This window comes from Mauremys reevesii, linkage group 25 (genome assembly GCF_016161935.1).
Source record: "Mauremys reevesii isolate NIE-2019 linkage group 25, ASM1616193v1, whole genome shotgun sequence".
Lineage (NCBI taxonomy): Eukaryota > Metazoa > Chordata > Testudines > Geoemydidae > Mauremys > Mauremys reevesii.
The window spans coordinates 14925693-14951886 of NC_052647.1; the positions used below are offsets into that span (position 1 = coordinate 14925693).

General features: G+C 58.7%; 1 protein-coding gene across 6 annotated transcripts in view; it reads right to left on the reverse strand.

Moving 5' to 3' along the window:
• The window catches only part of FMNL3 (formin like 3), a 50011-nt gene extending 23817 nt beyond the window's left edge, over positions 1 to 26194 (reverse strand). For 3 of the 6 annotated variants that reach the window (XM_039514667.1, XM_039514672.1, XM_039514669.1), the window contains exons 1-4: positions 25940 to 26083; positions 3808 to 3891; positions 3383 to 3463; positions 2204 to 2280 (exon numbers count right to left, since the gene is read on the reverse strand). In XM_039514667.1, coding sequence (XP_039370601.1) covers positions 2204 to 2280; positions 3383 to 3463; positions 3808 to 3891; positions 25940 to 26083 — 386 coding nt within the window. Of the gene's footprint in view, positions 1 to 2203; positions 2281 to 3382; positions 3464 to 3807; positions 3892 to 24398; positions 24438 to 25939 lie in introns of those variants that run through there. The other 3 variants (XM_039514673.1, XM_039514668.1, XM_039514670.1) reach the window with 3 other exon arrangements.

A 26194-nucleotide genomic window follows, 5' to 3' on the forward strand; every position in this document is an offset into this window, starting at 1 on the left:
GGTTTATTCGTTTTGTCTCGCTCTCTGTATTTCTCCTGCTAGCCAGTAACGAGCAATGGTGTTAGGATCCTACGAAAAGTCTCTGCGTGCCCTTGCAGTGTTAACTGTGGGCCCGGAGCACGGCGTGACCCGAGTGCCGGGAGAGGGTGTGTCCAAGCTATGGGCTGGGGGGCCAGCACGGTCTCGGGGACTGGGCAGTTGGACTGCGGGGTCTGAGCTCTCTGGAGAAGGGGCTCGACAGAGATCTGCCCCCCCAAGAACAGGCCTTGGGACCCCGAGCCAGGGGAAGTGCCTGGACTCAGTTTAGACACCGGAGGTTTAAAGCCCATGGCCCAGCGATTGGGGGCGGCCGGAGGGGCTCAGCTGGACCTGGGTCGGGGCGTTCAGAGGGACCCGTGGCCTCATCCCCACGGTGACTGTCCCACCAGCACCCTGCGGCCTCTCAGCTTCCCGTCTCCCCCCACCCCACCCAGCCAGGGAGCTGCTGACTCTGTGCAGGATGTCAGCTCCGGCCTCAGCATCCGCTGGAAGGAGCGCCTGGCCGCTGCGAGTCCGCGGCCCTGGCCAAAGGCAGGAACAATCCCAGTTCCTGTGCCAGCTGGTATTTCCCCTCCAGCTGCAGCTGAGCCCGCAGGGGTGGGGACGCGCCACCCCTGAGCAGACACGGCCCTGGGAACGTCCTGCATGGCCACCGCACCGGGGTGGCGTCAGTCGGGGCGAGGTCATGGGGGGAAGACGTCTGATGGCAGCGTTGTACTTCCAAAGGGAAGCGAGGCCGGATGAGCCTGCGGGGTCACTGCCTGCACCCCTCCCTGCAGCACGTACATCAATGTGTTGGCCCCACTGAGCCCCAAAGAGCCAGGGGACAGGCTTATGGCCATGGGGTCAGGACACAGTGCCGGGAGCGCTGGGTTCGAATCCCAGCTCTGCCACGGGCCAGTCTATTCCCCTCCCTGGGCCTCAGTTTCCCCATCCATCCTGACACTGAAAGTGTCCAGCGCTGTGCATACATCATGGGACCCTGACCTCTAACCCCACCCGCCCCACTGCTCGGTGGGAGCCGGTTCTGGTCCAACAGACATGATGTGCCTGGACCTGTCCCAGCGTTCTCTGTGCTCACCCCCAGCCCTGGCACGAGCCAGCGAACCCCCTGGCCCTTGGCACACCGGGGCTGGGGAGTGTCTGGCTTGGGCAGCCAGGCTCCGTTTTTATGCCTGTTCTTCACTTCAGCCTCTGGTCGCCCCCCAGCCCCTTCCCTTCCCACCGGGCTCCACAGCGCCCTCCTCCGCCTCCGTCCCCTGTAACCACCCCCCACCGAGTGCTTTTCACTCTGGACCTCGGAGCCATTTGCACAGGAAGGAGAAGTAAAATTCTGCCCATTTTAGAGAGGGGAAAACTGAGGCACAGAGTGGGGCAGAGACCTATCCCTAACCATTACCCTGACCCTACCCTAGCGAGCCAGTGGCAGACACAGCAACGGACCCAGGTCCCCTGGCTCCCAGCCCTGTGCTCTACCCACTGCGCCAGGCTGCCGCTAGTCCTGCCTGTCTGCTTCAGCCAATGAGACAGCAAACGGTCGCCCTCCCTCCGAGGGAAATGGACAGCACTGGCCCTCAGCACCAGGGGAAAGGCTCATTGATTTGCTGAGTGGTTTGCCACAGAGCTGCGTAGCGGCAGGAAGCAGTGGGTGCCCTGCCCTGCAGACTGGGGTCTCGAGCCAGGCCTTGTCTACACGAGACACAAGTCCTGCAGATACCCCCTGGGTTGGGAGCAACACTCGAGCTTCCAAGCACAGAGGGCAGCAGCTGGTCGCTACAGACAAGGAGTCGCCCCACAGACGGGGCTTGGGCCCAATCAGGCCCACCTGGGGGAGACAAAAGGGGCGGTTGGCCCCAGGCCCCCGATTTGGCACGTCCCTCACAAAGGAGGGGCGGTGCTGCCATCCCCCACGCCAGGGATCTCATCTCACCTGGCAGAGCGAGAATTCCCCAGCAGGCAGCGAGGGGCGGGGGGACCATGGCGAAAAGGGTCTCGGCTGCTATGGAACGATGCCTGAGCTGTAGCGAGGGGGGAGCCGGCCATGCAGAGCCTGAATCCGGAGCACGTGGGGCTCGGAAGGGGCACTGAGCAGAGACGAGCCCACCGCTCTGCTGGCTCCAGCTCCAGACCAGTCCCAGCGGCTCCTCACGATAGTGGCACCTACCCGATGTGGTTGGTCCTCAGGGAGATCTCCAGCTCCCGCAGCACTTTGGTCGATTCCTGCACCCTCCGTCTGAACTTCTGCCAACAGAGTCCCCCTGTTAGGAACAGCAACCAGCTCCGGGACCCAAGCCCGGCTCCCTCCACCCCTGGCAGGAACCACCTCCCCGCCAGACCAGACCCATCAGCAACAGAGCCAGCACTGTGCACTCTCCGGGGCTGGGACCTTCTGTTCTGCGTTTGCAATACAGCCTAGGACAAACAGCTAGAGATCAGACGGCTCCCAGTTAGTCACGTGGGGACGGATTCTCTCTGGGCCAGGTTTGCAGGGGTTTACCACCCACCGATGGGGTGGGATCCCCACGCCACCCAGCAGCCCCCGCTGCAGCACTGATGGAGGGGATGGGATGATGGGGCTGCGTACAACGGCACGTAGCCAATCTGTGACTGCAAGCAGCAAATATCTCCAACGGCTGGAGACAGGACACTAGATGGGGCAGGCTCGGAGTTCTGCCGAGAATTCTTTCCCAGGGGTCTGGCTGGTGGGTCTCACCCACATGCTCAGGGTCTATTTGGGGTCAGGTGGGAATTTTCCCCTGGCTCAGATTGGCAGAGACCTTGGGGGGGTTTCGCCTTCCTCTGCAGCACAGGACACTTGCAGGTTTAGACTACTGTAAAATTGGAAATTCTGGTTTATGCCACCCTATGTCCCAAGATCTAATTCAGGACCCCTGGAGCGTGGCAGCGTGCTGCAGTGGGGGCTGCTGGGTGGCGTGGAGATCCCACCCCATCTGTGGGTGGTAAATCCCTGCCAGGTTTGGGTGGATTATTTCTGTAACCATAGACGGTTTGTTCTGGAGGAGGCACTGCCCAGGGAGGGGGTCGCTCCGCGCTCACCAGGCGCCCAGGGTGAGTCCAACGAGCCCAGCTGCAGTCACAGCTCAGCTTCGGTGCGACGTGCCCGTGATGCCACGATAAACTCACTCTCAGCCTGCGTGGCTGGGAAACCCTCGAGCTCTGAGAAACGCCTCGCAGGGCTGCTCAACCAGAGCTGGGAGCCAGGACCCCAGCGCGGGGGTCTCTGGCACAAACGCTTCATCACCCTCCAAGCCCCGCTGGGTCTGGATTTGTAAGAGGAGGGTCTCCATGGCCCCAGCTCACGGCCGCCAGGCGAGCCCCTTACCTTGCGCGTCACGCCGGGGTCCAGGAAGGTCTGCAGTTTCTGGATGTAGGTGTGGGGGGGGTTCTTCACCTGGAACCTCTCCTGGAGGGGAGGAAAGGGCATGACTGCGGGTGTCAGAAGGAGGAGGAGTCGCGGCCTGGAGGGGGAGGCGTGGGCATCAGTGGCTGGGATGGAGCAAAAGCTGCAAGGGGCGCGCGCGGCTCTGACTCGCTGCTCCCATTAGCCGCAAGCCTGGATCACCCTGACGGCTCCTGTGGCCAGCCCTGAACACAGAGCGACTCCTGCGTCTGTGCGGCCCCCGCCAGGGAGCCCCAGCGCCCCCCTGCTGCTGTCCCAGGCAAGCCCCCTGCCCCCAGCCTTCTGCCCACGCGGCCCCCGAGCCGCAGCTGGGCTTACGGCCCCAGTCCCGGCCCGCGCCCCGGTACCTGGTCGCAGATCAGGTCCCATTTTTTCTCATTGTCGTACTGGCGCAGGAGCCGGGCTTTGTCAGGAGGGAGGTTCATGGAGCTCTGCAGAGAGGAGAGATGCCAAGCGACATGAGGGGGGGCTGCGGGCGGCTGGACCCCTCCCTGTCGGCGTCACACGCCCTGGCCCTGGAGCTGCCGGCTAGGGCTGGCCTGTTCCCTCCCGCAGCCCCGAGGCAGCCAGGGCTGCCCCAGACACACTGCTGACTGGGAGTGGTGCCAATGCACCCCCGAGCCCCCGGCCCAGCTCCAGCCCCTGCCCACCCCGACAAAGCACTTCTGGAAGCAGGGCTGGTGGCGCACACGGGGGCTCTCACCCCGGGATTCACCTGGAGATGGGGGGTGCTGTGCCACTGCTGATCCACAAGGCTGGGGGTCTTGATCACCTGGGGTCACTGAAGGTCCCATGTTGCTAATTTGTGCTGCCAGCACAGGTATCCGGGTCCTGCTCCGGCTACCCTGGTACCCTCACGCGGGGCCACACCCTCAGCTGGTGCAAATCAGCTCCACGCCCCTGAGACGCCCGCGGAGCTACACCCATTTCCTCCAGCTGAGGCTCTGGCCCAGCACCCTTCTCCTCCTGTCATGCACCCCACATCTCCGGGGCAGAGCTGGGGCGAGAGCCCTGCTCTCTCTGGATCCCGGGGCGGGGGGCGGGGGGGGGTAGGTTCCCTTAACCCCGCCCCCGCGAGCGGCCGGGTCTCATCGGTTGGGGTCAGGGCCTGCCAGGGTTTTAAGCTAGTTACCACCGAGGGGGAGGGGGAGACGGAGCTCGGATTGCACCGCAGAACTAAGACATGACTTCATCGCCTAATGGCTTTAGCACACACAGCGCCTCAGCACAGGCGAGACGGGAGAATGAGCCCACCAGGACCCCCACGCTGCCCCGTGCCTGCTGCGGGGGTTCGGAGACGGGGCAGCGCCCTGCCCCCCCTGCACACCATTGGCGAGCAGAGGGCAGACGGCCTGCCAGAGCCTCTGGCTGCGTCCCGGCCTCCTTGGAAATTGTGCAGCCGCACAATGGTCCTTTTGTTCTGGGGCGAGAGCTGTGGGCTCGGTGTCTCCCAGCCCCAGCGCTGGCGAGGCCACGAGACCCACGGCATTCCTGGGCCATGGCCGCCCGCCCTCCGACGGCTGCACCCTCAGAGGAGCCTGGCCTCCTGGCCTCGGGCCCCTCCCGTCTTGCGTCGGCCTGGCCTGCTTAGATTGTAGGCAGCCCGGGGCAGAGACCGGCTCTCAGGCTGCCCCTGGGCAAGGCCTGGCTCCAGGCCCTGATCTCAGCTGGGCATCCCAGCACTGCTGGAACTGCTCTTTTCAATATAAGCGACGCCCCCCTCCCACCTCTCCAGCCCCTGCCCCACGCCCCGGAGGTGGGGCTGGCACCAGGGCTGGGCATCAGCGGGAGTCGAGGTACATCGACACCTGAATCTCCAGTGGTGTCTTCACGAGTTGCTCACCGACACGGCTGTGAGCACTCGTGCAAGCAGGGCACCTGCATTTGCTGCCAGGGGTGTTTACACGCCAACGTGTGATCAGCCCTCCCAGACGCTCCCCCTTTCGCTGGGCACAGGCCTGGTGCTGGAGCAGCTTTTGCTCCACGCTCACTGCACAGCGCAGCTCGCTGGGCCTCCTTCCTGTGACTGCCGTCGCATGAAATCTCGCCATATCACAGACCCATCGCTTCCAGTCTACACCAGCTTCCTCTCTGCGCTAACCACAGGCTGGCTCCCGCCGGAGCGCCGCTCTCCGCCACTTCCTGCCATGAGCTGCGCTGGGCGGGCTGAAAGCGACGAGCCCAGCGGTGCGGGCACAGGAGGGGAGCCAGGACCTGCCACCGCTTCCCAGCGCCAGCGAGGACTGTCAGCCGGCAGCACGGGGCTGCTCCATGCGTGTCGGCATCTAAGCAAGGTCCTGGAGACGCCCTTTGTGGGGGGCCGGGGGGGGGCTGAAGGATGCCAGGAGCATTCAGGTCTCGTCACTTCTACATCCCCTTTACCTGGGCACCCGTTTCTTCGGCTGCGCCATGCCCTGCCCAACCAGGTGGTGATGGGCCAATGCCTCAGGGGCTGGCACCCGCAGAACAGGGGCAGCAGCTGTGTCCTGGAAGCAGTGGGGCCAATTCTGGCTGTGGGGCCAAGCAGCTCTGTGGGTTTCCTACGGAGGGTCCCAGTTCGCCCCCCCTTGATCCAAGCCTGCAGGAAACGCTGCCACAAGGCGCTGGGATACGGAGTGTCATCGCGAGGCCTTTGGGGCCAGCCCTAGTCGCTGGCGCCCCTCGTTCGAGGCTGCCCGACCCGACGCCACGCCCTGTGCACAGGGGAGAGGGTGCTAAGCTGGGGAAAGAGAATTCTGCCTCCCCTCTGCTTCGTCCCCCCTCCGCTCCCTGGAGCGCAGAGCTCTTCGCCGTGCCCCTAGAGACCATGCAGGGGGCCCGGGGGCCGGACTCTCTCTCCCTTCCTCCGCTAGGAACCAGCAGAGGGGAACCGCGCTGAACAGCCACGGCACGACGTAAACCCCATCAGCCACCTCCCCGGCTGGCGCAAGTCACTGCTGGGTCAGTTCAGGCCACTGAGGAGCTGGTGCAGGGTTCAGATCAGGCCCTCTTCCCAGGCACACTCAGGGATACCCACGACCCAGATACCATGGTGATGGGCAGGGGGGCGAGAACCAGAACAGCACAGACCAGAACGTCATGCCCCATCTTGGCCGCAAAGCCCGTCTGTGACAGTCCCTGAGACTGTGTCCGGATCCCTCCTTTGCGCGACAGGCGTGACTCAATTTCCCCCGGCTGACTGGGTCAGTTTCTCTCACTCCGGAGGTTTGACGTGAATTGTTTATCAGGCAGCCCCCACCTCTGCCAGAAAAGCTGCGTGGGACAGCCTCACGCCGCTCCCGTCAGGGCTTCCTCCTCCACTGCGAGCGCTGGCCGCCCCGAGCGGCTCCATGCTCGCGCTCCGGGCCGTACCCACGCCAAGGCCGTGCCAGAGACTGCAGCGCCACAAGGCAGGATTAAAAGAGGCAAAGAGCGATGAACTCTCCTGCTTCCCAGCATGAGCCACCCAGGCTGGGAAGAGCTGCCGGTCGTCCCGTTTCCTGCACCTGCCGCTGAGGTGGCTGGTGCTGGCGACCGTCCCAGCCAGGAACCTGGACCAGGCCGGATTCAGACCTAGCCTGTTCCATCGCCGCCCACGTGCATGACCAGCACAGAGGGACAGGACCAAGATCACACAGGGAGTCTGTGGCAGACCCAGGCCTCCCAACTCCCAATCCACCGTTTTAACCACTGGGCCACCTTCCCTCCCACCCTGTCCGGACAGCCGGGGGCGCGGGGCTTGGACCCAGGCCAGGGGAGATTTGCCACTGATTTCAACAGCAGCAAGATCACACCCTGAGCGCCCCACTGAGAGAAACACGAAAGGGAGAAGGAGAGTGAGGCAGGCTCCTTCCTCCGGCCCCCTCCAGGGCTTCTGTCCTTTTTAATGTCAGATAGCGGCTGCGCTGGGGGAGTTTTCCACACCGCCCCCCTGCATCGCCTCGTCACAGAACCAAGAGGCAGCCTGGGGCGGAGGGAAAGCAAAAACCAAACTGAAAAATAATAGAGCTCATCTTGGCCTGTGTTCAGCTGCACAGAGACAGAAACCACATTGTGCAAAACTGGGCTGCCTGAGAGGTGAAAAGGAAACTTTAAAAACATCAGCTGACTTTCCCCGGGCCTGGATCAGGGGGGCGGCGGGGGGGGGGAAGGGGCTGCCTTTATTTCTAGCCCAGAGGACGAAAGGTGGTTTTCCCAACCCCAGAGCTCACTGACTCATGGGTCGTCCCCTTAACACAAAGGCACGTTCCCCCCCCCCAGCTCCCCCAATCCGTGCCCCTGCCCACAGCCTTGCTCAGCCCAGAGGAGGAGCTGGGGGAGGCTGGACATAGGGCCGGATGAAACGGGATATTGTTCTGGCTCAAACAGCTCCCCCCAGCTCCCTCACGAAGCAGCCAGAACTGGCTGTTTTCAGGGGGTCCCGGGAGAGAGGTCCCCCCCACCCCTGTCTCTGGGCCCGATCCTGCCCAGCCCCAAACCTCGCCCATGAGACGCTGAGCGGCATTCAGGGTCACAGCCCAAGTGACAGGAGCTGATGATTGGGAGCAGGGAGGTGGGGGCAGCATGACCCCACTAAGCCCAGCCCCCCACCCCCACAGATTCTCACTAGGGTGCTGGTCAGAGCACGTGGCAGACCAGCGGAGGGGGGCAAAGCTCAGCTGGACACATGCCCGATGGGGCCTGACTCTCACGATGGCTCCACAAGTCCTGGGCTGCATGGGGTGTTCTGAAAGCCCCAGCTCCAGGAGTCAGGTGATGGAGTCAGGAGTCAGCCCCCACTGAACCCACGCTGTGAATTTAAACCACTGGCTTGGCTCCGATATTGCTTTGAGAGGCTGCTCTCCGCAGCTCCCTGAGCGTTTAGAAACCAGCTGCAGTTAAATCGGTGTCACTTCCCTGGGCAGCCAGGCCTGGGAGCTGGTCCCTCCTGGGTGCAGAGAACGGTGGGCAGCCGAGGCCCCTAATGGCCCCACCCAACTGCTCGTTCGCTGGCGGCTTTTCAAGCCCAACTGGTGATTTCCCAGCTCAAGGCTGGTGAAGACCTGGCCCTCCTGAGCCCCCCCCCCCCCCGCGTGGCCCCCTGCCAGGCCCAGCGTCTCCCACCCCTGCCACTGGGTCCCGGTGCCAGAGCCCCACCCCACCACCCCAGCCTGGCAGCAGCTCCCAGGCCCTTCCTAGTCCGAGCCCATGGCAGGAGGCTGCTGGCCAGCGCTTAGCCCAGGGTGGCTCCTCTGCTGGGCCCAGCCTGCCCCGGCTGCTGCCAGCCCTAGTCCAGCCCTGGCTTGTTTCCCCTCCAAGGCTGCTCCGCAGCCGCCACCAGTCCCAGCTCAATCCAAGCTCAGGAGCTAAAACGATCCCCAGGCAGAGTTTAGGGGACCCCTTTGGCCAATCCAGGCTTCCACACCCCCCCCCCCGCCCCCCGAGCGGAAATGGCTGCAGGAAGGAGAAAGCATCTTATCTCACCGCCCAGCCCCTCCCGCCGGGGCAGTGACGCCCAGCCGCCATTTCCAGGCTCCTCGGGGCCTCCCCGCCCCTCAGGCTTGGGCCTGGCAGCCGGAGCAGGGCTGCCTGGGATGGAGGCGTGGTGGCTCGTGTGCCTCGGAGTGCAGCTTTGCCCTGGGCCTGGAGAGGAAACCACAGGGAGGTCGGATCAAACACGGGTCTTGCTGCCCCAGGCCCCCACCTCCGGGGGCTGGGAGAGGACCTGGTCTGGCCAGCCCAGCCTCCCATCTCCAGCAGTGGCCAGCATCCCCTGTTTCGGACAGTGCAAGAAACACTGCAGGAGGCAGCTGGGGGTGGATGGCCCCAGGAACGCCCCTGCTGCCACCCGCAGCTCGAGCCTGGCTTACATGCTGAAGCACGACAGGTCACATCCCTTCCAAAACTCTTGCTGATTTTTAATCACCCTGGCTAGTCTCGTTAGCCGGAGAAACGTCTAATCCCTTTGTACAAACCCTGCTAAGATCTTGGCCTCCAACCGCGTCTTGTGGCGCTGAGTTCCACAGGCTAAGTGCACGCAGTGTTGGAGGAGAGCCACAGCAGAAGGATCTCACTAGTTTCCAGGCACAGCCAGTGCCAGGAAGATACTCGAGGGCTGGAAGGAGCACAAAGACTAGCAAAAACAACGATGACTTGTAAGTGCAGGACGAGAGCGCTAAATATGTCCTGGTGATGGCTGCATGGTCCGGGGGCTGGGGTTTGCCATGACAATAACTCTCTGCAAACATTAGACAAGCGTGCACACCTAGGATAGAGGGGGGTTCCTTAGCATGGACGGATGGGGGATGGACTGGGAGACACAGGGGGATCAGTGGGAGTCCGGCCACACTAGCAGCTGAGTTCAGACACTAAGGAGCTGAGGGCCTTGTCGAGGATCCCAAATGACCTGCGGTTCCTTATACGAAATCAGAACCTTGAGCACATGGCCAGGGAGATGGTTTCAGGGCCGCTGCCCAGCCGCGCCGCACACATAGCCACCATTCAGCAACGCCACCAAAAGGCAGCAAATTCAGGACCAAGGAAACATCTTCCCACAGCACAGAGCTAGACTGCGGAACTCCCTGACACAGGGTGTCACCAAGGCCGAGAGTTCAAGGAGGACCAGATGGACACCTCGATAAGAAGAAAACGCGGAGTTCTAGCAGTTAGCGTGAAGGCAGGGTATCCTTCAGCAGGGAGTTCCACAGGTTAGTTACCCTTCTGCCCTGTATGCACGTGCCGCCGTACAGTGACACTAGCTGGGATGGGGTAAATAGGGCCAACAGGAGCACCCTGTAGTGTTTTATGGGCCTCTCTCACGTTGGCTCCAGATTCATGCTGAGAGTGTGCTGCAGAGCTCGGGACGGAACCCAGGCGTCCTGGCTCACTCTTCTGCCCTAGCCACGGCTTTGTTTGCACGCCACACTAGTGCAAACCCCCACAGCACAGGCAAGGGCCGAAGTCCTTCCTCGGGTCCGGACAATCACCAGCTCACGCCCTCCTGTCGGACCTCACCAGCCCACGCCCAAGGAGCTGCTGGCCCAAGAGCACTGCACGAAACCGTGCAAAGAACCAGCCTGGCTAGGCCAGCTCGGGCGCTCGGCTCCCGCCCTCCCTAGTCCCAGGTCAACTCTTATTTTTATAACAAGCCCGACCACAAATTACAGCGTCCGCGTTCTGCAAACCTACATCTAAAGAGGCAGGAGAGTGTTTTCCACCCGCCAACCAGCCCTGCTCCGTCCCCTGGGCTCGGCTGACGCCAGGAGCTGGGCTTAGCTGGCTGTCAGGACCAGGAGTTAAATCCAGCCCCCAGCCCCTTTGCTGCTCTTCCCTAAGTCACACCAAGAAGCCAAACCCGCCTGCGTCCTGCTCGGGGGCTGTTTACTTCTCAGGGGAGCACAGGAACCAGCCAGCAGACTTCCCCGCGGCAGGCTTCAAAGCCCCGGAGCAGACAGAGGCGCCTCGCTATTCTTTCCCCTTTGGCAATGGCCACAGCCCGGTGGATTCACCTTAACACCAGCCAGGCTGGTGGCTCCGGCCTGCAGAGGCCAGGCACCAGGGCCAGCCCCATCCTCTCTCTCATTCCTGACAGCCGGGGCTGAGGTGCCTACAGTGTAAAAGGCGGCTAACGAGTCGGCGAAGGGAGACGAGCAGACGACAAGCGCCCTGTGAGAGCAGGGATCCCCACCCCTCACTGCCCATCCCGAGAGCCGGGCTAGGCACCTGGGCGGTTTTCAGGGGACTCCTGGGCAGAGAAACCACTGGACTTGCCGTGGGTCTGATGCCTTCTCTCAGGGCCGCTTTAGGGCCCTAAATACTTGTAACAACCCGGCCATTAGGCACGTGTGAAAATCCCAGCCCCAAGCCAGTAGCTACCAGCTATTTATCACTAGTATCACAGGCGCTGCAGGGGGCACCAGGCCTTGGTTTAGGCACCTAAGCAGAGCTCCGGCCACCCCCCCGGCAGAGCCCCACATCTCCTAGCCCCAGCGGTGCCGCATCAAGGGGGGAGGCGCAGAGGAGCCGGGGCTCTGAGGAAGAAAGGCCCAATACCCGAATGCCGAGCACTGTGAAAGCTGGGATCTCCTGCCCTTGTGCTCCCACGGGGCACTGTGCAGTTTCTTTACGGTCTCCCCCGCCTCTGAAAAAAAACCACCACCAAAAAGCAGTTGGGTTCGGGTTTTCCCCACGCGTGGAAGACGCGCTCAGAAAGTGCAGCCAGAGACACAGGGCCGGATTCTGCCCCCGGTCTAGCGCCCCGAGCTCCTTGGAGTGACCCAGCATCCGCAAGAGCAGAATCGTCCCCGGGGGCCGGCGTTGCCGGCAGTGAAGTTGCAGCGTGCTTTTGGCCCAGGCGAGAACCCAGCCAGGTGGCTCTGTACTGAGCTCTCCTGCCGCGGTTCCGGGTTATTTCGGATCAGAGCCTCCAAACTCCTAGTTCCTTTCTCAAAGCTCCGTTCTCCAAGGTTTTGCTTTTTAAACCTCCAGTGTGCAAATCAGTCGGGGGGCACGAGCGTCTCCCACACCCGCCCTTGTCCGGGCACCCCATGACTAGCCCGGAGGAACCCAGGGTTAACGCAATGAGTCCGAGTCTCCAGCGGCCGGCCCCTTGTGGGTGAGAACACCAGCGTTCTCCGGGAGAGCCAGGCTGCATCAGGGACTGGGGCAGCGACGCAGCTGGTGCAGATGCTGCATGTTGTTCCAAGCAAGGCCAGCTCTGGTGACCACTGCAATGCGCCTGCGTTACTGCGTTTTGCTGCTGCAGCGTTTTGGGTGCTGCTGCCGGCTGCATGTGTCCCTAATGCAGACAGGCCCCAGCAGCGATGTATACCCGCTTTGCAGAGGTGTGCACACAGTCTGCACCCAGTGCGAGTTCACGTCTCTCTCTGTGATTTGCACAGAGCCAGGGAGGGGATCTGCAGAGAGGTGGACCCAGTCTAGTGCTCACTTCTGCACTGAGGCTCTCCTACGCCGAGAGCCAGGAGGGACAGGGCAGCGCCCGTGAGCCTCAAAATAGGAGCTGAATTTTATGCCAGGTACAAGCAAAGCCCGTCCCTTTCACGCCAGCTTTGTTCCCCAGCAGGCCGAGCTGCAAACAGGAAAGCGTTTGAGGATCAAAGTTAACCAGGCAGCCTGGGACTAAACTCGTCAGCATCAGAGCCAAGCAAAGCCAACTCCAAGACTGCAGCCTCCTGGAACGGCTTCCCACTGATCTATAATTACTCCACAGCAGCTCCTCAATTGCTACATTCCCTGGCTAATTACACACATTCCCCCACAAGCCCAGGGAAGTGGGTGGCAGATCCAGGACATTAATGACAGGATGCCTGGTGGTTTATATGTCAGAGTGAGGGGGAGGGGCTGGGAGGCCAGCAGGCGGCCTGCAGCGCATGATGGGATCCTGCCAAGCTCCAGCTAAGCCGGAGCAGAGCAGACAAAGGACTTGGATGGGAGCTTGAAAGTGGCACTTAGACGCTGTCCGTCCCTAATCAGTTGTGCAGCGTTGCTGTGTGCTGTGAAACACATCCAGAGGTGGCTGCATTTCAGGGCTGGGTAAAGCCAGGCACTTCGCCCCTCGCAGGGGCTGACGAGTTTACCACGAAGTGATTCAGACATTTCAGCTACTGCTCACAAAGCCTGCTGGCTCTGGCACGCAGGGGCTACGGTGATGATCTAGACAGCTGCTTGCAGAAGCTAAGAACCCGAGTGTTAGCACGTTTCAGAGGGAAGTTTTGCCATTGGTAACATGGATTAGATCAGTAACAATTCTGCTCTTAGGCTGCCCTTTCCTTTTCAGCAGATGATCTCAAAGTGCTTTACAAAGGTGAATACCATTATTCCCCATTACACAGGTGGAGAAACTGAGGCACGGGGAAGGAAAAGGACTCACCCAAGGTCACACATTAAGGTTCAGAACCCTGCAATCCTGACTCCCAGTCCTGCGTTCTAACCACCAGTCCAGTGGCAGTTTCAATGCAAAGTGATTTACAAGACGGTTTACGGCAGGTGAAGGACTGTATGTGTGAATGATAACTGGGAACTGATTAAGAACATTTCGCTAGACATCCAGAAAACCCCAAAGCAAGAAAGAGGCTACGTGGGTTACAAACCCAGCCTGGCTGAGAGCGGAAGTGAAAGAAGCTATAAACAAAATAGACACAACAGGTAACACATGGAAAGAGGAGCTGATAGCAATGAATATAAATTAGAAGCTAGGAATTATAGAAAATTGATAAGGGAAACAAAAGGACACATGGAGAACTCTGTGGACAGCAGAGTTAAGGAGATAAGGATAGATCAGGAACAAAAGAAATCCCAACAATGGTACTGGTTCATAACTGGATGGCAATGGTAGAATGGCCACTCATAATGCAGAAAAGGCAACCGAGTTCTCCAAAGCTCTCTCTTCTCTGTTTGGGGAAAAAGCCAGATGATGGCGTCACATCCGATGATGATGCTGACGACGACGACGACGCTCTTTCCATTCCCACAGTAACTCAGGATTATATTAAACAGCAGCTACTAAAGCTAAACATTTTCAAATCAGTAGAGCCAAAAAAACTTGCATCCAAGAACTTTCAAAGAGCTGGCCAAAAGCTCTCTGGCTCATTAATGTTCATTTTCACTAACTCCTGGAACACTGGGGAAGTCCCAGAAAACTGGAAGCAAGCTAAAGCTTCATCTTAACAGGGCAAATAGGATGACTTGGGTAAGGATAAGCCCGTCTGCCTGACATCAATGCCAGGCAAAAGAATGGAGCGGCTGATACTCGACTCAGTTAATACACAATTAAAGGACGGTCATGTCATTAACGCCAGTCAACACGGGTTTGTGGGAAACAGACCTGAGTTTTAAATGAGGCTACACGTTTGGCTGATGAATGCAACAGTGTTGCTTTACTAGACTTTGATTTCTGGAAGACGTTAGACTTGGCATCACATCACGTTTTTATTAGAAAGCCAGAACAGAACAAACCCAACCCTGTGCACATTACACGGTTAAAAGCTGGTTAACTGAGCTATCTCAAAACGTCATTGTCAAAGGGGAACCGTCCCCCAGGTGCCGAGTCTCTAGAAGGTCCTGCAGGGATCGGCTTTTGGCCCTCTGCTAGTTAACATTTTTATCCATGAGCTCGAAGAAACCATAAAATCCTCCCTGATCAGATCTGTGGCTGGCACACGGATGGGACGGGTGGTGAGTAATGAAGACAGAGCTGTCTGGTTTGCTTGGTAAACTGGGCACAAGCAAACAGTGTATATTCCAATATGGCCGAACGTCGAGTCATGGCCCCAGGAACACAGAGCACCGGCGAAGGTACGGGACGGGGGACTCTATCCTGGCAAGCAGTGACTCTGAACATGCCTAGGAAGTCGGGGGGGATAATCAGCGGAACATGAGGGGTTGATCCTGCTTTGAGCAGGGGGTTGGACTCAATGACCTCTCGAGGCCTCTTCCAACCTGAACTTTCTCTGATTCTGTGAGCTCCCAGTGCACCAATGTGATCCTGGGACGTATCAACAGGGGAATCTAGAGCAGGTGGTGCCAGGCAGGTTCTATTGCCTCTGTACTGGGCCCTGAGGCGACCCCTGGCAGAACGTGGGGCCCACAATTTAAGAAGGAGGTTGATAAACCGGAGCCAGAGAAGAGCCGTGAGGAGGAGGAGGAAAGGGCTAGAAAACACGCTGAGAAACGCGAGGAGCTCGGTCTGTCCCTCAGACCCCAGAGGAGGCTGCGGGCTGACTGGGGCGCAGGCTGCGAGAAGCGAGGAGGGGAAGAGAAATGCGACAGCAAAGGGCTGGTCAGTCCGGCAGACAAAGGGACAAGATCCTGAAGCTGGACGACAATAAGGTGCTAATTGTGAACAGGAAGGGTAATTAACCACTGGGACAATTTACCAAGGGTGGGGGTGGATTCTCCATCTCGGGCAACTTTTAAATCCAGCCTGGCTGCTTCTCTAGACGATCTGCCCTGGGGATTACTCCAGGGCCGTGCTCTGGCCCGTCCGCACAGGCGCCCAGGCTAGACAATCACAGCGCTCCCTTCTGGCCTAACGGTGTATAATCGTTGGGAGGCTCCAAGAATCTGCTAACCCAGCAGGCGGCGCCCGTCAGAGCTTGACCTGGTGTGACGGAGGATTGCTAGAGCGGGGCAAACAGCAGGTGGCGCTGACGCACAGGGGTTAGTGCTCCCTATGCCAAATTCCGCTATGCCGAAGTCTGGTTTCCGCTTACACCACCGTAAACCCGGAGCACCTCCACTGGATTTACACCAGTCACCCTGAGATCAGAAACTGGCCCCAACTCCACTGAAGTCAGGAGATCCCCTCTGGATTTACCCCCAGAGCTGTGAGTGTGCGGAGAGGAGACCGGATGACGCAAAGAGCCCAGCCAGGAAGAGAAGATGGACCAGGTAATAACCTGCTGCTGCAGCTGATCCGAGCAGCGAGGCTGCTTTGCTGGTGCATACGGTGAGCTCCGGGGTCCACACTCAACCCAGTCCATGGCATTTCCAGCAGCACGCTTTGGGCTCCAGCGGATGGCCATGCACGTCTACGACCCCGAATCACCCCTCGTGCACTGCAGGATCTGCAGCTGTGGGACAGACTGACTGTCACCTGTGCGGGGAATTTACCCCTCGGGACACACAACTGATGTGTTTTCCCTCTTCAGAGCAGCCCTGGCTTAGTGACACTTTGCCCTCTCTGCCACCGGTGGGGCTGGCCCTTTTAGGGGAGCTGGGCTCAGCCCCCCACCCCCATGACTAATCAGCAGCCTCCCAGCTGGTGACATCAAAGGAGCTCCTGGAGGGGGAGAGACCTGGCCAGGGCTACCTGCTGTGCTGGTGGCAAATGGCCTGGAGAGGCCAGGCAGCAGGGCCTGTTTTACCTGTCTATGTTGGAAGAACTAATGCAGCCCTGGGGGAAGGGATGGACATCTGGTGGGAGTGGCACGGTTGCCCTGGCTGGGGAGCTGGCTCGCCATTCTGCATCACTGGGGAAACTGAGGCAGAGTCTGATACTGGGTTTGAAGAAGTAAAAATCTTAAGCGAATCCACATGTTCCATAGAATCTCTATGGATAGAAATTTCAAGCTCTAATAAAAATATAACATCAGGGATCTATTATCGACCACCTGACCAGGACAGTGATAGTGATGATGAAATGCTAAGGGAAATTAGAGAGGCTACCAAAATTAAGAACCCAATAATAGTGGGGGATTTCAATTATCCCCATAGTGACTGGGAACATTTCACTTCAGGACGAAATGCAGAGATAAAATTTCTCGATACTGTAAATGACTGCTTCATGGAGCAGCTGGTACGGGAACCCACAAGGGGAGAGGCAACTCTAGATTTAATCCTGAGTGGCAGGCAGGAGCTGGTCCAAGAGGTAACTATAGCAGGACCGCTGGGAAATAGTGACCATAATACAATAGCATTCAACATCCCTGTGGTGGGAAGAACACCTCAACAGCCCAACACTGTGGCATTTAATTTCAAAAGGGGGAACTATACAAAAATGAGGGGGTTAGTTAGACAAAAGTTAAAAGGTACAGTGACTAGAGTGACATCTCTGCAAGTTGTGTGGGCCCTTTTTAAAGACACCATAATAGAGGCTCAACTTCAATGTATATCCCAAATTAAGAAACACAGTAAAAGAACTAAAAAGGAGCCACCGTGGCTTAACAACCATGTAAAAGAAGCAGTGAGAGATAAAAAGACTTCCTTTAAAAAGTGGAAGTCAAATCCTAGTGAGGCAAATAGAAAGGAGCACAAACACTGCCAACTTAAGTGCAAGAGTGTAATAAGAAAAGCCAAAGAGGAGTTTGAAGAACGGCTAGCCAAAAACTCCAAAGGTAATAACAAAATGTTTTTTAAGTACATCAGAAGCAGGAAGCCTGCTAAACTATCAATGGGGCCCCTTGACGATCGAAATACAAAAGGAGCGCTTGAAGACGATAAAGTCATTGCGGAGAAACTAAATGGATTCTTTGCTTCAGTCTTCACGGCTGAGGATGTTAGGGAGGTTCCCAAACCTGAGCTGGCTTTTGTAGGTGACAAATCTGAGGAACTGTCACAGATTGAAGTGTCACTAGAGGAGGTTTTGGAATTAATTGATAAACTCAACATTAACAAGTCACCGGGACCAGATGGCATTCACCCAAGAGTTCTGAAAGAACTCAAATGTGAAGTTGTGGAACTATTAACTAAGGTTTGTAACCTGTCCTTTAAATCGGCTTCGGTACCCAATGACTGGAAGTTAGCTAATGTAACGCCAATATTTAAAAAGGGCTCTAGAGGTGATCCTGGCAATTACAGACCGGTAAGTCTAACGTCGGTACCGGGCAAATTAGTTGAAACAATAGTTAAGAATAAAATTGTCAGACACATAGAAAAACATAAACTGTTGAGCAATAGTCAACATGGTTTCTGTAAAGGGAAATCGTGTCTTACTAATCTATTAGAGTTCTTTGTGGGGTCAACAAACATGTGGACAAGGGGATCCGTGGACATAGTGTACTTAGATTTCAGAAAGCCTTTGACAAGGTCCCTCACCAAAGGCTCTTATGTAAATTAAGCTGTCATGGGATAAAAGGGAAGGTCCTTTCATGGATTGAGAACTGGTTAAAGGACAGGGAACAAAGGGTAGGAATTAATGGTAAATTCTCAGAATGGAGAGGGGTAACTAGTGGTGTTCCCCAAGGGTCAGTCCTAGGACCAATCCTATTCAATTTATTCATAAATGATCTGGAGAAAGAGGTAAACAGTGAGGTGGCAAAGTTTGCAGATGATACTAAACTTCTCAAGATAGTTAAGACCAAAGCAGATTGTGAAGAACTTCAAAAAGATCTCACAAAACTAAGTGATTGGGCAACAAAATGGCAAATGAAATTTAATGTGGATAAATGTAAAGTAATGCACCTTGGAAAAAATAACCCCAACTATACATACAATATGATGGGGGCTAATTTAGCTACAACGAGTCAGGAAAAAGATCTTGGAGTCATTGTGGATAGTTCTCTGAAGATGTCCACGCAGTGTGCAGAGGCGGTCAAAAAAGCAAACAGGATGTTAGGAATCATTAAAAAGGGGATAGAGAATAAGACTGAGAATATATTATTGCCCTTATATAAATCCATGGTACGCCCACATCTCGAATACTGTGCACAGATGTGGTCTCCTCACCTCCAAAAAGATATTCTAGCACTAGAAAAGGTTCAGAAAAGGGCAACTAAAATGATTAGGGGTTTGGAGAGGGTCCCATACGAGGAAAGATTAAAGAGGCCAGGACTCTTCAGCTTGGAAAAGAAGAGACTAAGGGGGGATATGATAGAGGTATATAAAAATCATGAGTGATGTTGAGAAAGTGGATAAGGAAAAGTTATTTACTTATTCCCATAATACAAGAACTAGGGGTCACCAAATGAAATTAATAGGCAGCAGGTTTAAAACAAATAAAAGGAAGTTCTTCATGCAGCGCACAGTCAACTTGTGGAACTCCTTACCTGAGGAGGTTGTGAAGGCTGGACTATAACAATGTTTAAAAGGGAACTGGATAAATTCATAGAATCATAGAATCATAGAATTCAAGATCAGAAGGGACCATTATGATCATCTAGTCTGACCTCCTGCAAGATGCAGGCCACATCCTGCCCCATGCAGGGCCATTGCCAATCTTCCCTGGAGGAAAATTCCTTCCCGACCCCAAATATGGCGGTCAGCTGAACCCCGAGCATGCGGGCAAGACTCTCCAGCCAAACCCTCTGGAAAAGGTTATATCATACCATTGACCCATTGTACTATTTACCAGTGTGGCACTTAATTGACCTATTGACTAAGCCCGTTATCCTATCATACCATCCCCTCCATAAACTTATCTAGCTTAATCTTAAAGTCATGGAGGTCCTTGGCTGTTCCAGTATTGCACTCCCTGATGGTTAGAAACCTTCGTCTAATTTCAAGCCTGAATTTCCTGACTGACAGTTTATATCCGTTTGTCCTCGTGTCCACATTAGCACTGAGCTGAAATAATTCTTCTCCTTCCCTGGTATTTATCCCTCTGATATATTTAAAGAGTGTAATCATATCTCCTCTTATCCTTCTTTTGGTTAAGGAAAACAAACCGAGCTCCTCAAGTCTCCTTTCATACGAAAGGCCTTCCATTCCTCGGATCATTCTAGTGGCCCTTCTTTGTACCCGTTCATGGTGGCTAAGTCCATAAATGGCTATTAGCCAGGATGGGTAAGAATGGTGTCCCTAGCCTCTGTTCGTCAGAGGGTGGAGATGGATGGCAGGAGAGAGATCACTTGATCATTGCCTGTTAGGTTCACTCCCTCTGGGGCACCTGGCATTGGCCACTGTCGGTAGACAGATACTGGGCTAGATGGACCTTTGGTCTGACCTGGTACGGCCGTTCTTATGTTATCATCCAACACCCTGCTAGCACCTTCCCTTAGGTCTCCCTTTGGCACTCCCAGCCCTGCTGTGCCGTGGGGACCATCCTTATGGGGAAACTGAGGCACAAACTGGTTCGCCCAAGAGAGCAAGCAGCCCTTGACTCTGCCATCCCATTCTGCTCATAATCTGCTCCCTTCCCGGGTTCTCCCCCTCGCCTCCTGGCTAGGGGAACGCAGCTAACTGAGGGGTGTCTCAGTGCTTCCTCATGCTCCCCTGTCCATCGTCCGTCTGGAGCCACCTGCTGCCTCGTGCCTTGTTCTCAGATTTCAGCTCTTGGGCACAGGGGGATGGGGGGATCCTGTTCTGCGTCTGTCCAGCACCTAGCACAAAGGGACAGCCTGGGCCTGGCTGCTACCGTAATACACCTAACAAACGGATAGTGCCCAGCACAATGGGAACCCCTGGGCGCTACTGTAACGTGTCTAATAATACTGACATGCTTTTGCAGGTCCTAGGCTGGGGCACCCAAGAGCTGGATTATCAGGGTCGAGCCTGCGCTGGCAAGAGCCAGAAGCCCGTTCCCATTTCTCCCTCCGTGTGAGCAGGGAGTGAGTCGATCTCCAGCCAGGAGGATGTTTAACTTCCTCTCTCAACACCCGCCCTGCTAACCCTGGGCGCTAAGCAGTGCCACGCCGCACTGAACTCAGCAACCGGCCACAACGTAGCGTATCCGGGGCCCGTTTCACCCACAGGTCTCAACATTCATGTCCATTTTCATCCTCCTCATCGCACTGGTAGGGAAACTGAGGCAGAGAGCGTGAGAGAGACAGGGACTTGCCCAAAGTCACAGCTAATCCGTGGCAGAGTCAGAGCAGAACTCAGGAGTCCAGGCTCCCAGCCCCCTCTACTCCAACCACTAGACCCCACTCCCATCCTGGAGCTGGGAACAGGCCTGACTCCCAGTCCCCTCCCGCTCTAACCGCTTGGAGCGCACACAGACGGGGTGTGTCTGGGCAAGGCCAGGAATCCTGGAGTCCTAACTCCCATTTGCCCACTCTAGCCCCAGCCCCCTTAAGGACCCAGGAGTCCGGGCACCAAGCCCCTTTCTCCCATCGCAAGCGTCGGGATGAGAAATGAGCAAAAAGAGCCTCTCCCCTCCACAGCCTGGACCCAGCGAGATCCCCTGGGTTCTGTGTTTCCCAAACAAAGTATTTTCCCTGGACGAGGCTTCTCTGTAACCAGACGCTGATGCAACGTTCCTGAAACACCAGCCCTGAGCCAACAGAGCTCCCGTTGGAGCCCACAGGGGTGACACCATTCGTCTCCATCCGTGGAAATCTGCCATTCCCAGCGGGGGACGGGGGGCAGCAGAACTCCCCGCCTCTCCCTGCTGCTCCTGGCTTTGCCGGGAGTCTTGGGCGGGCGTTTCCTCTCGACGTCAGCTTCCGGTTCGGAGAGATGGGAAGAATTAAAGCCTCTCTGCCAAAATAAAGTTTCTCCCAGATGGGCCCTTTCCAAGCGCTGATCTTCACAAAGGCCTCTCCCACCTGGCAAGCACAGGGCAGAGCCAGCCGCTGTGGGGAGACACATTCCCTTTTCCTGCCCCACGTACGGCGTGCATTGTGCCCCAGGGATTGGGGGCAGACAGGCTGCGACGTCACCTCGGAGCGATTGTGGGAAACACGCCCGCCTGCCAAAGGCCAGGCCGGGGAAAGCTGGAATCTCCAGCCGGACGTCCTGGCTGCTCCAAGCCCCAATTCTAAAACAAGAGATGGGGCAGGAGCTGGACCCAGTGGATCAGATTCGCTTTCAAAGCGAGAGGCAGGAATGTCAGCAAGTCTGGGCCCAAACTGCAGGATTTATTGAAGGAATCGTGTTCTCCCATTAACAGACGCTGTCTTGGGGTATTTGGGGTTAATTGCAATAATATGTCAATTGGCACCACTCCTGAATTTACAATACATGGGAGTCTGGCCCTTGGCTAAGATCAAAACATGCCAGCCGCCCCTCCCCCCGCCACAGCCTTTGCACCCCAAACTCTGCCGCAGTTCCCTCTCTCACATCGTGTCTGACCAGCCCGCAGCTGGTAACGGGGTTCACCCCATTTTACAGATGAGGAGCTGAAGTGAAGGAGCCGGGGTCTGCGTGGGGAATTGCACTCTGAGCCCCCGTGCGGTGCCCCTCCGCCCCACGCTACCGGTCGTGTTCATGCCTGAGACGGAGAGAGCGCGAATGAACGTGACACAGATGGGAACCGACGCAGGGATCTAGTCGCACCAGCGGAGCGGAGTTAAAAGTAAAAAAGGTTTAAAACAGAAAAAAAGTGACCCAAATCAATGAGATTTCTGTTCTGCGAGTTGTAATGATTAACGCCCCAGGGGAAGGGGGGTGTTTGTAAAACAGGCTTTTTACCAGCACCCACCTTAAATTCAAAAATCCCTCCGTTTCCAGTGACGACTGGCAGGTCCGCCAGCCGCTGCAGTTTGCCACCCCCTTCTTCCCGGTCCGCTGACGCCTACAGACCAGCTCCCCCAACACCCGTGGGGTTTGGGGCAGGTGCGGAGGGCACAGCCTGGCCCAGGAACTGCACAACCAGCCCCAGACGCCCCCCGCTCAGCTCTGCACACGACGATGGCTGGAACCCCCCAGCACAGAGGCAGTCACAGCACTGTGAAGAGACGGGAAGGGGCAGGAGCTATCCTGGTTTATGGCACTTTACAGCAGGGATTGCACCATGGGCCTAGTTCAGCACAGCTAGGCGAGGTCAGGGTCACTACTGAGCGGGCCACAGGCTCTGGCAGCCTGGAGACCGGGTCTGAGCGACTACACCCAGCCCCCCAGGGGCTCCACCCCCCAGGACGCAGAGCCCCGAAGCGCATGAGCAGCACCCCAGCGGTTCCCTGCCCGGATACCCACATCCAGGGCTGAGCACCAAACCCAACGCCCCACGCAAGGTGTGACATTTGCTGCCTCATCTCAGTTCCAAGGCAGCTTCCCCGGAGGTGCCAGGGGAGGGCTGGGATCTGAGCGGTGACTCAGCCCAGCCCCTCCAGGCCGGCCGTCTCCCCCTTCGGGGCACGCTGCTGGCACTGCGACCTCGAGCGCAAAGAGCCGGAGGGGACGTCTGTGGGGACCAAGGAACAGCAGCTTCCCCGGTCCCCCAGCCTGTGCCCCACACCCAGAGAGCCCCCAGGACGCGCCCCCTCAGGGAGGCTTCCCAAGCTTTGAGATCCACACGCCTGCCCACTATGGGCGCTTGCTCGGCTCCCGCTGAGAACGGAGAACCTCCCCCGCCCCCCCTCCGCACTGCAAACAACAGGAACCTCTTGCCCCCTGGAAACCAGGCCGGGGTCAAACCCTGCCAAGAGAGGAGGGAGTGCGAGCCTGGGACTGCAGAGCCAGTCCAACTCCCTGCTCTGCCACTGGCTCTCCAGGTGACCTTGGGTCCATCACTTCGCCTCTCCTGGCCTCAGCCCCCCTGCCCTGCCTCCAGGGGCTGGGAGGAGATACCCATCAAGGGCTGTAAGGTGCCCAGATATTGCAGCCACGAGGGCAGGAAAGGGCCCCAGACAGACTGAAGTCACTGGACAACCAGAGTTTCCACCCGCAGAGAACCTGGCCCCAAAGGCCATTACACCCTGATGGCAGGGAACAGCCCCTGTACACCAGGAGACAGACATGGCATCACTTCCCCACAACGGGGCTGGCCCTGTCCAGGGGGCGGGCAGGCCTGTGCCGAGGCAGCTAGACCCCCGGGAGATGCATGCAGGGCGGACGGGACGCCTGCCCAAGCTGCACCCAGCTCGTGGCTTGCCATGGACAGATTGGAAAGCCAAGGCCTGTCCGGGCCCTTCCCAACTACAGCCCTCTGCACGTCTTTGTTACTCGCCCAGCCAATTGGGACCGGTCTCGGGGCACTGCCCTGTCCCGACAGCACTGAGTTGTGAGCAGGCGGTTCCCACTCAACACTGCCCAGCAAACCACGCCGCTTGCCTGGGAACTGCCAGCTGCCCACAGCCAGGTGGGCACCGGGGCGTCCAACGGGCTCTGGGCACCCAAGTCCCTTGGGAGGCCCCCGGGGCCAAGGGGGAGCTGACCCCGGGCGCTCTCCAGGGCCCCAGGGGCAGCACTGCCTTGCCGCAGGGAACTGTCACACACAGCCGCCGTCCCAGCTTCCTGCGGCTCACAGCGGGCGCCCAGCCAGCGGAGTTTTTGACACGGGAGTTTCCCTGGTCGAAAAACCCCAGCCCCAAACTCCGTGCAGCAAACTGGAAACTGGGGGCAGGAGCCAGTGCGCAGGGAACTCCTCGAGCGCCAAGCTCTGCCCCAGGAGCGTGCAGACTGCGAGGGGAGGGGAGAGGGGGTCTCCCAGTGGGAAAAGCCCTGGCTACCCAGAACAGAAACCAGAAATGCAAACAGCAGCTCCGGCTCCCACCCCAGCAAGGCCCTAGCTTGTGAGTGGGGTGACTCTGCACTTACGCCAGCGTCACTGGCAGGACCTGGCCCTTCATCCCAAGGGAGCAGACGGACTCCCAGGGGCACAGGGCCAGGGGCCTGCCCCACACACCCCGGCGATGAGACACACCTCGCACTGGATTTCTCACGCTCCGGACGGAGCCCAGCGCCCAGGGGTCCGGAGAGAGGAGTTTCCTCCTGGCCATCAGCCTGCGACAGCCACTGCCCACTTCTGCACTCCCATGGGCGTCACCCGCTGCCTGCACCCACCTCCCGGGCCCCTGGCCGATGGCAAAGCACCCAGGAGAGAGCCAGGGGCCCCATTCTCCCCCAGCAGCCACAGGCCTGGGCCAAGGTGTTCGGAACAGAGCAGCACCCCTCCTTCCGCACGCCCCACACCCCGCGGGCAACGCCAAGCCCACCCGGGGGCACTGGAGCCAGAGAAGGTGCCCTGGGAGGGCCAACCCCACGGGCAGGGGCCCAGCCCCAGGGCCCCATCCTGGGAGGGGCTGCAGGCACCAAGCGCAGCTCAGGAGCAGACCCCAAATACCTTCCCCAGCACGTTTAAAAGCCAAGCCAGGAGAGTAACGTGGGGGGGATCCTGGATACCCCTCCCCCACCAACGCACTGAGCCCCCCACCGCAGGGCCCTGCCCCCCACCAACGCACTGAGCCCCCCACCACAGGACCCAGCCGCCCCACCAACGCACTGAGCCCCCCCACAGCAGGGCCCTGCCCCCCCCCCAACACCACACGGAGCCCCCCCACCTGCAGGGCCCGTCCCCAGTGCCGTTTTCCCACCTTAGGAATTGTAAACTCTGCTCAGCCTTGGCCTGCTGCCCCTAGCGCCCCGGCCAGAAGCGCCCCCGCCTGCCCCAAGGAGCCGGAGGATGCCCCCCCCCGAACTGCAAAGCTGACATCAGTTTCCCCAAATGCTCCACACACATCCCACAAATAACCAGGGGGAGTTTCTGTGACCCCCCAAGCTATTATTTGGTGACCTCCCCTGTCTAAAGGGCGGGGGGGGGAGAGGAGCTCCCCCCTCCCCCTACGCAGCCAGCCTGGGGGCTCCCCCCTTTCCTGCCTCTCCCACAAAACCGCTGCAAACAAAACCCAGGCAGAGGCGCAATCCCTGAGCGGAGGGTCCCGGGACACGTGGGGAGGTGGACGGGGGGGAACCCGGGGGGGTGACGGATAATTGAGGGCCGGGGGGTGGCTCTGTCGGGGGGGGGTCTGGGGAGGGTCGCAAGGGCTCGAGCGGGAGGGAGACAGAGACACGGGGGTCTAGATCGAGACGCAGGGACCGGAAGGGGATGGGGCTGTCCGGGGGTGGGAGCTAGAGACGTGGGGAGGGGGCCGGTGGGGCAGGACGCTGTGATCCAGCTGGGGAGAAGGGGAAGAGTTAGGGGGATTTGGAAGGAGAACAGGGGGGCGAGGCCGGAGGGTCCAGGGTCGGGGGAGGGGCTTGGGGGCATTAGGTCTGGGGGCTCCGGGGACAGGAACAGGAGTCTGGGGGCCCGGGGGGCAGGGACGGGGAGGAGGGTCCAGGGTCGGGGCGGGGCTTGGGGGCAGTAGATCTGGGGGAGGGGATCGGGGGTAGTTTGGGGGCTCCGGGAACAGGAATAGGAGTCGGGGGGGGGGCGGGGAGGAGGGTCCAGGAGCCCGCTCTTACCAGCACCAGGGCGAACCTCTCCTCCAGCTCGCAGGGCTCCGGCATCGGCATCTTCCCCGGCGGCAGCAACCCGGACCCCCCCAGGGGGGCTCCGCCCGGGCTCCGGGGCAGCGGCTCCCCGTCCGCGCTCTCCACGTTCCCCATCCCCGGCCCAGGCACCGGGGGGGCGGCGGGGGAGCCTCAGCCCTTCGCGTCCGGCTGCCGCGGCTGCCTCCCCGGCACCGCCCCCCCGCACCGCCCCGCGCCCCCGCAGCC